Source organism: Hypoxylon fragiforme (assembly GCF_022984875.1).
Source record: "Hypoxylon fragiforme strain CBS 206.31 chromosome Unknown GGS25scaffold_6, whole genome shotgun sequence".
Classification (NCBI taxonomy): domain Eukaryota; kingdom Fungi; phylum Ascomycota; class Sordariomycetes; order Xylariales; family Hypoxylaceae; genus Hypoxylon; species Hypoxylon fragiforme.
The window spans coordinates 1877805-1891313 of NW_026054761.1; the positions used below are offsets into that span (position 1 = coordinate 1877805).

General features: G+C 45.3%; 3 protein-coding genes across 3 annotated transcripts; 1 reads left to right on the forward strand and 2 right to left on the reverse strand.

Annotated features, from left to right (window-relative positions):
* Positions 1-148: 148 nt before the first annotated feature.
* On the reverse strand, positions 149-3053 carry GGS25DRAFT_532544 (heat shock protein Hsp88; the record flags this gene model as incomplete). The annotated part of the gene is made up of 6 exons (XM_049265599.1): positions 2708-3053; positions 2543-2604; positions 2417-2448; positions 906-2352; positions 486-791; positions 149-433 (listed from the first exon to the last, which is right to left on the reverse strand). Exons 1-6 carry the CDS (start codon positions 2718-2720, stop codon positions 149-151), a joined length of 2145 nt encoding a protein of 714 aa, XP_049115748.1. The 5' UTR covers positions 2721-3053.
* Positions 3054-4479: 1426 nt separating this feature from the next.
* Positions 4480-6724, reverse strand: GGS25DRAFT_522872 (N-acetylglutamate synthase; the record flags this gene model as incomplete). The annotated part of the gene is made up of 3 exons (XM_049264323.1): positions 4480-6288; positions 6349-6507; positions 6677-6724. The coding sequence occupies 3 exons, from the start codon at positions 6722-6724 to the stop codon at positions 4480-4482; spliced, it is 2016 nt and encodes a 671-aa protein (XP_049115749.1).
* Positions 6725-8007: 1283 nt separating this feature from the next.
* Positions 8008-8541, forward strand: GGS25DRAFT_522873 (uncharacterized protein; the record flags this gene model as incomplete). Its single annotated transcript, XM_049264324.1, has 3 exons — positions 8008-8136; positions 8214-8224; positions 8337-8541. 3 exons carry the CDS (start codon positions 8008-8010, stop codon positions 8539-8541), a joined length of 345 nt encoding a protein of 114 aa, XP_049115750.1.
* Positions 8542-13509: the final 4968 nt, after the last annotated feature.

The window sequence follows — 13509 nt, forward strand, 5'->3', positions numbered from 1 at the left end:
CTTACCATGCAGTCATTAAAAATTCTTTCCTCTTCATCTTTTCCTATGCACGTGTGTGCGGTCATGACCAGTTCATAAGATTGTCCGGAGACCAGCATCACCCAAGGTGAGCGCGTTTGCGCTTTGACGAAAAAGTTCTCATCTTTCCCTACGATTGAGGCTCCTCCACTTCGGGTTTTGTTCCCTCCGCGTCCGTCATTTCTTCGTCCTTGTTGGCGTCAGGCTTCTCAGTCTCAGTTGACTTTCGAGCTTCCTCCGCGGCCGCCTTCTTAGCAGCAGCTTCGGCGTCAAGCTTAGCTTGAAGGGCTTGACGGTCTGCTTCTACCTTGTCGAAGTAACGTTGCGCGATGGGGCCAGCCATAGCCCGGATCTCATCCATCTTAGCAACGTAGACTGCCTTAGTGGCATCTTCACCGTCCTCGTATAACCAGTCCTAGACCGCGTTAGTATCCACGATAATAAATTGTACTTGATCGGGAACTTACCTCGCTGTCTGTTAACTTTGACCTCAGCTTATCCTTCTCTTCGTCACTGGCAAAGTCGGCGTACTGCTCGTCTAGTTTGTTTCGCATGTCGTAGATATACGTCTCTAGCTCATTCTTCTTCTCTTCCGTGTCGGCAACAAGCTTGTCCTCCATAAGCATTGCCGCTTCCTTCTCAGTAAGGGAATTCTTGGAGCTCTCATCCAAGGATGTTGTCCCAGAGACGATAGGCAAATCGCCCTTGCGAACTTGCTTCTTGACCTTTCGGGTCTTGGGTTTATCACCTTTTCCATCGTCGGTGTCCATGGCCTATCAAACGCGTTAGTAAAATTGTTCAGTATGGACTACATTATCGCAAAGAGTAGTTGAAGAACCCTGGAACGAAAAGCGATGGCGTTCAAAGCCAATAGGCGCTCAACTTACATCAGCGTCTTTCTTGTCTCCATCATCCTTAACCTCTTCCTCGACTTCCTGGTCCTCCACATAGTATCCGCTCTCCACATTCAGGACACCGTGGATATTAACTCGGGCCTTAAGCTTGCAGATCATGAATTCAGTCTTGGGGTCGGCCTTGACGCCCTTGACAGAGAATCGGCCAATGAAAGGCGACATTTTACCCGGCAAGTCTTCGGGCTTAGCGTATCTCGCCTCGAGGTCAAATGGCTGCTTTCGGTAGAAAGTAAGGATTTTCGTTGATGGGAGAACATTGCCCCTGTTGAATACAGTAAGACTCGTGTCCTCATCTGGAATGTCAACGTCCTTCTCCCAGGAGAATTCAATAGGGTAGTTGACGATGTCTTGGACAGCGAAGTCGCGAACCTTGAAGGCAGGCGAGAGGATGGCGCAACTAAAAGCACATCCCCGGGCGACGGCCTCGTCCTGGTTGAGGGTGAATGATAGCTGCTTGCTGAAGAAGGACTGGATTCGCTCCTTGAGAGAAGGGACACGTGTGCAGCCACCGACTAATTCGATTACGTCAATGTCGTCCTTGTCAAGCTTGGCCTCGGCGAGAGCTTGTTCTAATGGTATAGTAGCTCTGGCCAACAGGGGTTCTACAAGCGCCTCGAATTCCTGTCGCGTAATCATGGCAGTCACGTCGATATCGTTCATCAGCGACTCGATGTTCATGGGTGCTTGTTGGTTGGCAGACAGAATCTTCTTCAGCTTCTCGGCGGCAGCCTCAACGCGAACCATGGCCTTGGGGTTTTCGTTGATGTCGATCTTGTATTTACCCTTGAACTCCTTTTGGAAGTGGTTCACTAAGGCAAGGTTAAAGTCGCGGCCGCCAAAGTGGCGGTCATATGCCGTAGCCTTGACACTGAGTTCGCCCTTCTTGAACTCCACAATCGAGCAAGCATAGTCAGCATGACCGATATCGATGAACGCTACTCGGCGAGGCTTCTCCTCAGGTCCAGGTAGATCGAGCTTGGTAATACCGTAGCCGAGAGCGGCGGCAGTGGTATCGTTCATAACACGTAGGGGCTTCAGGCCGGCAATGTCAGCAGCATCAAGAAGACTTCTCCGTTGGCCATCGGTGAACCACGCAGGCACACTTATGACAATATCGGCAACAGGCAATTTCAGTTCATTCTGGGCGGTCTGCTTGATCTTGCTCAGGAACATGGCCGTCAACTGAGTGGCCGAGAACCTCTCCTTCTTGCCCAAGTATGACACCTCGGCGCCAACCTGGCCGCCGACATCGACGAGAAGGGAAGAGACGAACTGCTGCTCTATCTGAACATCAGGGTCGTTGATGCTTCGGCCGGCCAAGCGCTTTAGGGAGCTGACAGTGTTCTTAAGATTGGAGATCTCTTGCGTCTTTGCGGCCTCACCAAGGTATCGTGACTTAGGCCCAAACCCTACTAGGGAACTATGAGTGAAATATTGTCAGTACAAGGTGAATACGGAAAGTAACTTCGGTGTGTTCAACTTACGGGGTAGCTCGGTTTGAAACCTCATTGGTGATCTGTGTATCTGTGGTTAGTGTTGCTTGCCCGGAACCAAATATTATGTAAATAGACAAGATAAGGATAATATTAAACAAATTTTCTAATACGTACAACATCGACACCTCGATTTCTGGCGACTGCAATGACAGTGTTCAGAGTTCCGAAATCGACGCCTGCGATTGTCAGAAGTTAGTATATACTAGGTACACATATATATATATGCGCTCAAATAGATGCAAGTCAAAGTAGTCGACGCCAGGCTGGGAGGTAACCTACCAACTACGCTCATATTTGCTGGGGTTCAAAGAGTGTAAATAAATAAAAAAAGGTCGATATTGGGACTGCGGGGTGATCGGGAAACGTCGCAAGGCGTTACCTCGTGCCGGATTATCTATTACGAATAGAACAGTGTCTTGCGAAGACGAAATAGTTTATCGTAAAATAAGTCAAGTCCGGAGTGATAATAGAGACGAAATTGGGTTTTGTTCTTGGTTGGAATTTCGTGTTTGCCTTGGAAAAGAAAAAAAGGAATTCTTCTAGTAGTAAGGAAAAAAGCTGCCCGAAAATACAAAGTGGGAGGTCGCAAAAAAAAAAAAAAAAAAAAAAAGAAAAAAAAACCGAACTTTATCTAATGCCCCTCATTTATGACACGCCGTGGCGTGCAGGCGCGCGAAAGTTCTGGACATTTCTTCTACCTTCGTCCTTGCCAATTGTAACGCTATCTTGGCTCTTCCCTATAGGGATACCAGCAAAGTACCTTGTATCACTACATAGACACCTGTGCTACCCGACCTTGGAGCCACCAATCAAATCAAGTCTCCAGTCAGTTGGTACCAGGCATTATTTAATCTTCTCCTTGAGACTCCTTCAAGTTCTCACCTTAATATGTACATATGTAACTAACATATACGAAAACATCATGCATTATACAACATAGTTACATGTACAATCTACTTGGTCTTTTTCTAGGCTGACTTGAAGGTATTAGATGACACCTTTGTTCTTACAACAATGAATAAATGGAAATATTACATACATCAATATGATACCTAGGTAGTACTTAACTAGCCAACAGCATTATTAAGACAGAGCATACTGGGCACATTATCAGGTAGTACCGTCGACTTGATTACCTACATACTAGTACCTAGTATGATACTATGTACATTAGCTAATGTACATAAGCTACATGACAGTACATGTACAATACATGATAGTCATGATAATTGGCAGGAGCTAACACATGTTGAACATCAAATTATGTCAGAATAGTTACCTGATACCTGATAAGCATACTCCCTAGATCGATCTAATCACCCCTAACCTATGGAAAGTCCGCCCACCTTAACGCTCCCCACCACGACTAATGCCAACCACGATGGTGGGGTTTTTTTCTGCCCTGACCGCCATGACCGCCTTGCCGCCTTGCCGCCCCCGCGACTGAAAATTGTTTAACCAGACTAAACTAACATTCCTACTAACCTTACACTACCAACAGTTTTTCTCTCTGCCTTGGATTTCGGGCCTCGATCGAGGTAGGTAGGTACCTACATACATACCTACATAGGTATGATGATTTGTAACCTAGTATATGATACGTGGACGGCGAAGAGACTATAGCTCAACTTGTCAGGCTTGCATGATCTCTTGCACCAAACGGGAAAGCTGCGCAACTGTCTTATTCATAATAATACCCAACGTGTTACAACTTGGCCTTCCTTTTCCCCCTTCATGCTATTTCCTCAGTGGTTCATAACGTAACTAGTTGCTTCGAGGAGTTTCGATATGGTCAAGTATATGTATCTGTCACCTTTGTACCGTGGATGAGAAGGTGTGGATACGTTGAATACTGGTCTCTTAAACCCAGAATACTACCTATTAGGTAGGTATTATGTTGATTTAGTAAGTCGCAAAAAGGATTGTCTATAATTCTATATGTGTGAGGTCTTTATAAATAGAGTCACATACCTATCTCCAACATACTCTTCTATTATTAGAGGTAAATCATACCATGTCCGATTGGATCCTACCTACTGGGTACTAGGTACCTAGTCAACCTCCTGTTTCTTTTCCGCCCATGACGGCTCGATGCTCCGGCATACGCTCTCATAATCCTGGAATCTCTGCTCGTCCAGAGCCAAGCCCGGTGTCGTCCAAAACATCGTCCAGTTCATATCTTGAAACTTCATCGAGCCTCTAGAACGTTCGAAATACCACTTGTTGACCGGATTGTTCTTTCTACTTCTCCAACATACCCCCTCTGGGAAGCAGTCTCGGACCATGGCATTAAAAATTATATCAGCCACTCCTCCAGCACCCTGACTCTTACGGAGGACTGCGAACTTATCCAAGTACGGCACGAGTCGGCTCGAGACATCTGCTTCGGAGCCATCCAGGCCGGGAGGTTTCTCCCACGTCAATAGGGCTCCCCCTTCGTACTCCCCCGCGATAATGATACCTGCCAAATTCCCATGAACTCTTTTCAAGTAATCTTCAACGTCAAGTTTTCTCCCGAAGGAGTCTTCTATCAAATTGACAAGTCTAGGAAGGTCTATGCATGGATCCGTTAGATTGAGACCGCTCTGTCCCGGCTGAGGTGGTTTCCACCGAGTAACTCGGGGGTCCGGGAATATAGTTAAGGGCATCCCACGTTTAGCCAAGGTCGTCAGAGAGCCTATCTGAGCCATTCCAGACGATGACGTGAAATGCCTGAAACGCTCGGAGGGTAAGGACGAAGACTGGGTCGGCTTGTCGGTCAAGAGGCTATGGATCAATGGGTTCTGCCCCCGCCTGGTACCAACAAGCGCCCAGTCCACGCCGTTATCCTCTGGGCTTCGCTCGTTTGCTACTTCCTGTGGGGTCGTGATTACAGCAGAAGAAGTAGGGGGCAGCATGGCCAGTACATTCATTGCTAAGTCAGCATTTTCCAAATGCTGTAAATTAGCATGACTTGGACCGTTCGCGTTCGGCGACGTCGCCTTTAACAGGTCGTTTCGGACCTCCTGGAATTCTTGCTCCAGGTTCAGAAACAAGTGCCTTCCAGTCGCTCGGTTTTTCGCAGGAATTCCTCCCAGTGGATCCAATACGATAAGCCGATACACCTCGGCAGATCTCGAGGGTTGTATGGCCTTTGAATCTTCAATAGGCTGACCCAGGAACTGAAGACCTGATAATTGTCTAGTAAGAGCTAAAATGGCATCATTTACGTTGACTGGCTTGACCGTACAAGCATCAGCAGTATACCCGAATGAAGAGATGATGGGGACCACCTCCTCCTGCAAGGCGGCCATCAAATCATTTGGATTGCCGATGAAGAGGCCCTGGGAGGTAAACGGTGAAGCGGATCCCTCGGTCGTACTTTCAATGGTAATTGGTGAGTCAATAACCCGCGCCCCGGGAGCATCATAGTTGTCTATCGCCATAGCGATGCGGTTAGCTTGGATAGTAGCAGTCTGCCGTTGAGCAGCCTCATTTCCCCCGGTATTTCCGCAGTCGACCACGACGATACTAATTAATCCAAGTTTCCGGAGTTGGCTGAGTGTTTTCCCCACGCCATCTAGAGTGGCATCGTTGGCCTCCTGGGGAGCACGAAACTTGACCAAGGCAACATATAAGGGCACTTGGAAGGGAAGATCAACTTCGGGTTTAAATCCGGCAACAGCATCCTTCCTTTCCTCCGCATTCTCAGCCAAAGCGGCTACCGCTATGGGGCTTATATTATTTCCTAGACGAGTTTGCGCAGCACGCTGCTTGAAGTATGTTGCCCCTTTCTTTTCCAGAAGGGGCACGAACTTATTCATGTAAGCCTTGGCATCTCGCTTAGTGACTGAAGTCTCGAGAACCGAGACGAAGAAGTCCTAATAAGAGATTAGCATAATGATTCGATGTAAGCAAGAAAGAATGGTTATAAGTCATACCCGGTCGAGACTTTTCTTTTGTTTTTGTGACTTGGATATGGAAGTATACGGAGAAGTCGATGCTATCGAGTACCGACTGCTATTTGCGGTGCTCCGCGCAGACCACAGCGACAATGGGGTTGAGCCATTGATATTACTGGGGCCCCTGGATGATGGCGTCTAGAAAAATATGAGTTAATTTATACATGTACATGATTCTCTTATCTTGTTATGTAATCTTTTAGGTGAAAGAAGAGAAAGCTGGTTCTTCGATGATGGTGTGTTTTGGTCGTCTTTTTGTCCTTTTGTCTTTTTTCTCACTCACTCATCCACTCATTCATTCACTTACATTCAAATTCGAAATTGCCTTCTTCCAGGCTGTATGTTGCATTGTCATAGTGCGCGGAGCATCTTGGAGAATACCTAATATTAGGTAGGACGTTTGGCAACTTCTCTCACTAGATACCACTTCGAATTGAGCTTTTCTAGATTTCAATGTTGTAAGTCAAAAATAAATCATTGAGAAAGAGTGAAGGATATGTAGGATATGAAGATAATGGATGTATACCTAGGTACATGTACAATAATAAGTATACATATATATGTATTCATTTAAATTCCAGTGACTCAATCCACGATAACCATACACGATAACACAGGTTCATTAATAAAATGATAAGACTTCCGCTAAGCCGCTAACCTTGAGAAAACTAAAGTCTAAGGCCAAGTTATTACCTACTACAGTACTAGCGTAGGCGAGTTAGTACCTAGCAACACCGCTATCGGCATAAAATGAACATTGAAGTGCCCCACGATCGCCGTATTCTTATGTACACCTGCCTCCATTTCTGCCTCCATATAACTAACTACCTTACAAAGCCCAGCAGACCTTACACTTACACAGGCTATAATATGAAATTGTTGAAAATTTTTCACTGGAAGTGACACCATTCGGGTTCCCTTCTTGGTCTTTCCTTCGTCACCTTGGATTCCAGGTATTAGACATTAGACATGTCACTCATTCACATCCAACCAGAGGGGGGAAACGCCATTACCATTATCAACCGCAGTAAAGGCAATTCTGTGTTGCTTCTACATGAATCTTCCAGGAAATCAAGTGACGGATATATAAGTTCTACTACCATCTTGATTTGGCAAGCCGTCGGGCATATGCGATCCCCCTTTTGACCGGGTAGCCTGACAACGCGAATAACCATAGTTGCATTTATCTCCAAGCTCATGTGGCCACAGCAGTTTTCATTTCTAAAGTTATTGGTGTTTTGATGCCTATGCTTTACCAGACTTGGAAATACACGTGCCTGATTTCGAGTAGAGAATAGCCGAAAATGGCTCTAGGTACCATCTCATCTAGATTATGAAATGAAGCTTGCTATTCTTTCTCACGTTTACTACACGCATTATTCTCCTATATATATCAATGATGAGATTTTTTAGTTTAGGTCGAGGGCCATAAAGTGCAAAATATAGATTCTATAGGAAAACGTCTTTATTGGTTGCCAGTTTTCCGATGAACGGCATGCAAATGCTCAAACCCCCTTGCACGTCAAACTCGCCAAGGACTCGAACTCATGCAGTTTGAATTTACATGCTCAAGCTCAGATGTCGTGATAGGTGATGAGAACAGGCGATACTTGCATATGCCTAGAAAGATTGCAAACTATGAACTGGCAAATGTGGAATCGGATTGGCGACGGCTTAGACCAGTTCCCATGCAATCCAGCCCTGCTACAAATAGTGCAGGAGCATGAGGTCTTATGGTTGCCAACCGGCTGCCAAGGTGCCCATCCAGTGAGCCTTTGAAATTGTCCCATACTCGTACAAAGCAGCTAGCACACATCGATGATGTTTGTACTAACACGACAGAGACTGGAGACGTGTAAGTTCCGTCTCTACCTGGGCTAAACCTGGGCTAGCCCTGTTGGATGCTCTTTGCACCTCCATTGCCCCCTATTTTCATTGAGATGTCCAACAGTATACCCTTCTTCCAGGGATGAGCGTGCCGAGAATATCTCAGTGCTTGGCAGTATCGGTATCGAGGATCCGCTCCGGTACGATGTAAAACCAAACATGGCGCCGCGGAAATTTCTCGATAGCAAACACCGGAGCTTCAGTCAAGGCACGGCCGTTGGGCGAGGTATACTAATCAACAAGCTTGTCTGGACTTGGGGCTCGGAGCCCGACTTTGACGCATAGGTGCGTCTGAGGGTTTCCGGTTGGGCATGGACATATCTTTTCCCCTGCTCCCAGAAGCCGAGCCTCTCTGGATTTGTTCCTAGGCATTATATCCCGAGAAAGAGACGCCGATAGTATAGATTATGTAACCGGAAACGTACTCCTCGCTGGCTCGTAATGAATCGACATAGTCCTCTACCCACCCGTAGCGAAGACTTGAATAGCGGCAATGCCATTGGAGTCGCAATGATTCCAGTATCATAAAGGTGAAGAACCAATCCCGCTCTGATGCGTGCACTGAGTACCTCGACCACATAATGCACCGTCCTGACTTACACCTGATCACCGGGGTATACTGCCACTCATATCCTATATGATGACAATGGGGATATGGCCTTTTCGAATTCGACTCGTTCATCCGGTATTTTTGGGTTGATATAACTGGCGTGGAGGTAAGAGTCAGCTGAACCCAATGACAGACCGAAACCTACATAGTAATCTCTCGCCCTTTGCATGTTACTGACTGCTATTTCTTGTCGTCTTGTCTCTAGCTGTGTACCTCGTAGTTCGTCACATAATCGATGGCTCTTCGAAACACAATTGCGTATAGAAACGTCATCCTTGCGGCAGGTGCTTTTCGTCGATCATCTGCGTATAGATATCTGGAATCGGGCCAGTTGAGCTTTTGAAGAGCTTCGAGGTGGAAGTGATTATTGATCTGCTAGGTGTTGGCATCGACCTTTAAGATCACCCTGTCTTGCAGCCTGCTCGTGAATGTGTTTTCAGCTGACATTCTTACTTTTCCCATTGAACCTCCACTAGATACTTCACTTTATGTGTTTTCCACACCGGATACACACGAGACATGCGACGTAGCACGGTGTGAATACTTGGATAGCCGCGCGGGTTCATGTCAGCTCATGTCAGCAAATGTAGGCCTTGAAGTTCATATGTACGTATATGCCGCAGGACCCCATACGGCTCTCTTCGTGATTCCCGTTGGTGTACCTGAACTGAACTGGGCGATAGATTGTTATCAAGACATATTAGACGAGGTAGATAATGTGACAGACAACCTGACACCATCATATGATGCGAGCCTTGACGCAGTCGCGCAGGATATATGGCATAGTAGAGAAAACTGATACTCCAGCTTGTATCGAAAGACTGATTAGTTTTCGAAGCCATGTTGATATCTTGGGTCAACTAGCAGTGTGCAGCATCCAGCCGTTTTCACGATACACGATTCACGATTCATGCGAGATCTCCATCAATATTCGAGAACTCACCGCCTAACATTGACGCACGATACTGTTCGCAACCCGCTGACTGCGAATTGTTCCTTCCCGGGATAGAATTCAACAATAGCCTCAAGCACCACCAATGACTACCTTCTTAATGGCGTTGTCACCTAGATTTCGACACCGCAGATGCTCGGAACCCAACAGCGCTTGACGAGGCGATGCGAGCAAATACCATGGCCAGTTTCCACTTGAGCGACACAACGTCCATGTCACCGTCAGACTTCGGTGGAGTAGTAGACCCATCGCCTAAGGTATATGGTGCGAGGTTTTTGAGAGTTGTGGACGCGGGGATCATTCCGTGGATTTTTGGAGCACATATACAAGCGGCAGCATACGCGATTGCTGCGAAAACAAGTTTCCATCGTTTATAAAAATATCCACGTTGAATTGGAGAAGAAAAACGCGTGTAATGGACAACTAAATAGCGGATATTGTTAAGGTCAAGGGCCTAGCGATGCTCCCCGGGATAAAACAGTGACGGAAGGGTCTTCGTAATCCGATATCGATGCCATCGAATGAGAAGTCCGTTTCAAGTTGATCTCTTGCAATTGTAAATACACAGTTTCCATAATACTTCCTATGTTCCAGACGATGAGTGCTTGGATTTGAAGCATTATACCTCACCTATGATCCGTCCACATGTAGCATTTGGTAAAGGGGCTCCGCGGATGATATCGAAATCTATAAGAATCGAAGGCATGGGTTGTTCGAAGTCAAGCTGACGACCTTCCTAGCTCCATGTTATGGGCATTGAAGCTGACATCGTAGCCTTTGTCTTGGTTTTGTATATCCGTTACAGATCAGGGTGTTGTTGTAAGACTTATGGATTTGAATTTTGAACGAGGAGTGAATTCAATTTATGTTTAGTTTTAGTAGGCTACATATGTACAATATGTATCCCTGGAGGACCAAGGATACATTGATCATTTGATAACCCTGATCCTTGGCGGCTTCATCTGTACGGTACTTCTATGTATGTATCAGATTATGTATAGCCTACTAGCGTACATAACATTGAACATCCGTGCATGTATTGCCGCTACTATTGCGTTCAAGTTCGGTTAGAACTTTGAAACATTTATGTACTTGAATACCCTAGCGATGCAGCGAATGTTTGAACTTGCATATTAGTTCGAAAGCTTAATCAGCACCAGTGGCTGTTGCATTATAACTTGCATATGTAACGGAATAGTGGTTCTTGTGCGACAGCACCATCAATGATTGAACTAGTTTAGTAGGCGTTAACGGTATGGATTACACTGTGTTTTTTTGGTGGCTAGGATTACTGTATCATACATTAATGTCTGTGTACATGTATGGACGTACATCAAGAATCCACAAAAGCCGCTTTCCTTTATTCCCCTCTTTCTTACGAAGGTCCTAACCTAGGACTCCTTCCTGGCAGATACCTCTAAAGAAGAGTCCTCGCTTCAATGTTAGCGATATGAGTTTTTGAAGGGGACAATGTTGTATTGTACATCACAGAATTCTATATATGCGGTCATACTACTACTTACCTCCTACATATCTTTTCTGGATCGTATCTCCCGTATCTCCCGTATCTCTTGATGTCTTTCTTCCGTTTTCAATATTCATGAAGATCACCATTTTCACAGTGATGTCATAAGGAAGCAACGAGCTAGAGTCACATGTGGACAGCAGCCCTTCTGTCTCCGTGTATGGGCTATCAAATTCGTAAATAAAGTTCACTGGGCAGTCGACGAGATTTGGTTGAAACGCTGGACTCGTTCGCGATATTCTTTTCCTGCAGTCATCCGCATAAGTGTACGCAAATGTGTACGCAAATGTGTTAGATCGACCATGTATAGCGTACGTAGTAGTTACATCAATGTATTGTTTAATACTTCAAATGTGCGAGCGTCAGTGTTCTACCGAGGTTCGTGTGTTTGCGATTCACCATCTCCCACTCTGAGATCGGAAAGCCAAGGTTACATTACTATGTATGAGCAGTGTGAATCAGCACGGGGGAGAGGATTAACGAATTCAAGTCGTATTTTGCATCAGGGCCAACACATGGAAATGTAACATATTACCTACCTATGTAATACACATACCCAAGGTTAGGTAGTTGGACAAGACGTGTGCCTTATGTCAGTTCACATTCACCCCTTTTCGGTCTCAAACGAATGGAACGATTTATCTACTATGTATGTAAATGGAACATCTATCAAGTAGTTATTATCAATGCTAGCGGCAGAAGCTTACGGGATATATTTCAGCTAAAATACATGTAGCGACACACACAGCTACAAGCATCCGACAGGCTTGAATCTATTGGCGCGACTGTAGGTTATTCATACTCTGGGCGAACTGATGATTGGGCATGTAAGATCAGACTGCGAGCATAGCCACGATTTCATGCATTTCGAACCGGGATGTGCCCATCCAGACCTTGCAATTCCAGTGTCGGATCTTGGTCAAAACGTTTTAAGCAGCACTCTGCCATATTGACGAGAACATAGCCAAACGGCCTGTCTCTCACATGCAGATTGGTAGATGGATGAACAGCACCTAGAGAAGCGGTCAAGAAGCACGTCCTCTAAGACAACACTATACATATATATGTTTGCGATAAAGCGAGGCTCTTTTCAAGCTGCTGGCGAATCACAGAGTGTTCGATATCAATCACACGATCATCTTACAGGAAGAATGCCGCAAGTCCGGGACAGCGCGACCAAACGGAACATTAAAATCCAACATTGAAATCCATGAGTTTTCACGTCAGGGTCCTCCCAGCAATCCACACTGAAAGGAGAGGCGAGGCTAGACCAAGCAAGTATCGGACTATTTCTCCCGTTCTTACATGCCCTACATGCTTATCTTGAACATTCTACATGCATACCTACATACCAGATAATACCAATACCTAGTTGTATTGATCCTTTGGAAATAACTGGATGGACCATGAACTTATCGACACATGCATATCTCATGTACGCCAAAGTCAATATACAAAACTTAGAAAGCCGATTACAATCATTGACCTCCTAACATTGAAGACAACAAGCAGCGAGATGAAACGTAAAATTAATCACCGTATTGTCAACTGTTAGTTACATTTTCGAAAAACGGTCATACGCGGATAACTACTGGCTGTACGGCGTAAGAAGTCTCATCCCTGTGACTTCAACATTAAGCACCCCCCGCCCTTCAGACCAAGTTCAGGTTTCTAACCCCTGGCTTAACCAGTTAAATTGCAACGCTAATCGTCTATAAACATTATCATACACTGTACCAGGGATGACCTCGCAGCCTAGCTGCACATTACCCCCGATTGTCCCGTTCGTCATGACATAAATTCTTTCCCCTCACATTACGCTTGTACCTCTGAAGAAGATAACATCGACTCAGTGCTGTTATGCGTGTACGATTATTCTAACCTATGCCTTTCTCATTCTACCTACTTACCTATCACCAAACTTGGATATTCTATTAAGAACATCAACAACATTATAAATCTACAGATTTTGCAAGTTTATTACTACATAATCATTATCACATCACATTTAATTGTTTTAGCATCGGCATAACCCTTAGCCGATTTCCTTTTAATGAACAATTTAGGGAAACTTTGATAAGTCTAAAAATGAACCGGTCGTTTTTTTCCCATCTCTTTTCTTTCATGTGTTCTTAAAAAAATTTATACCTCAATCTCCTAATCCGA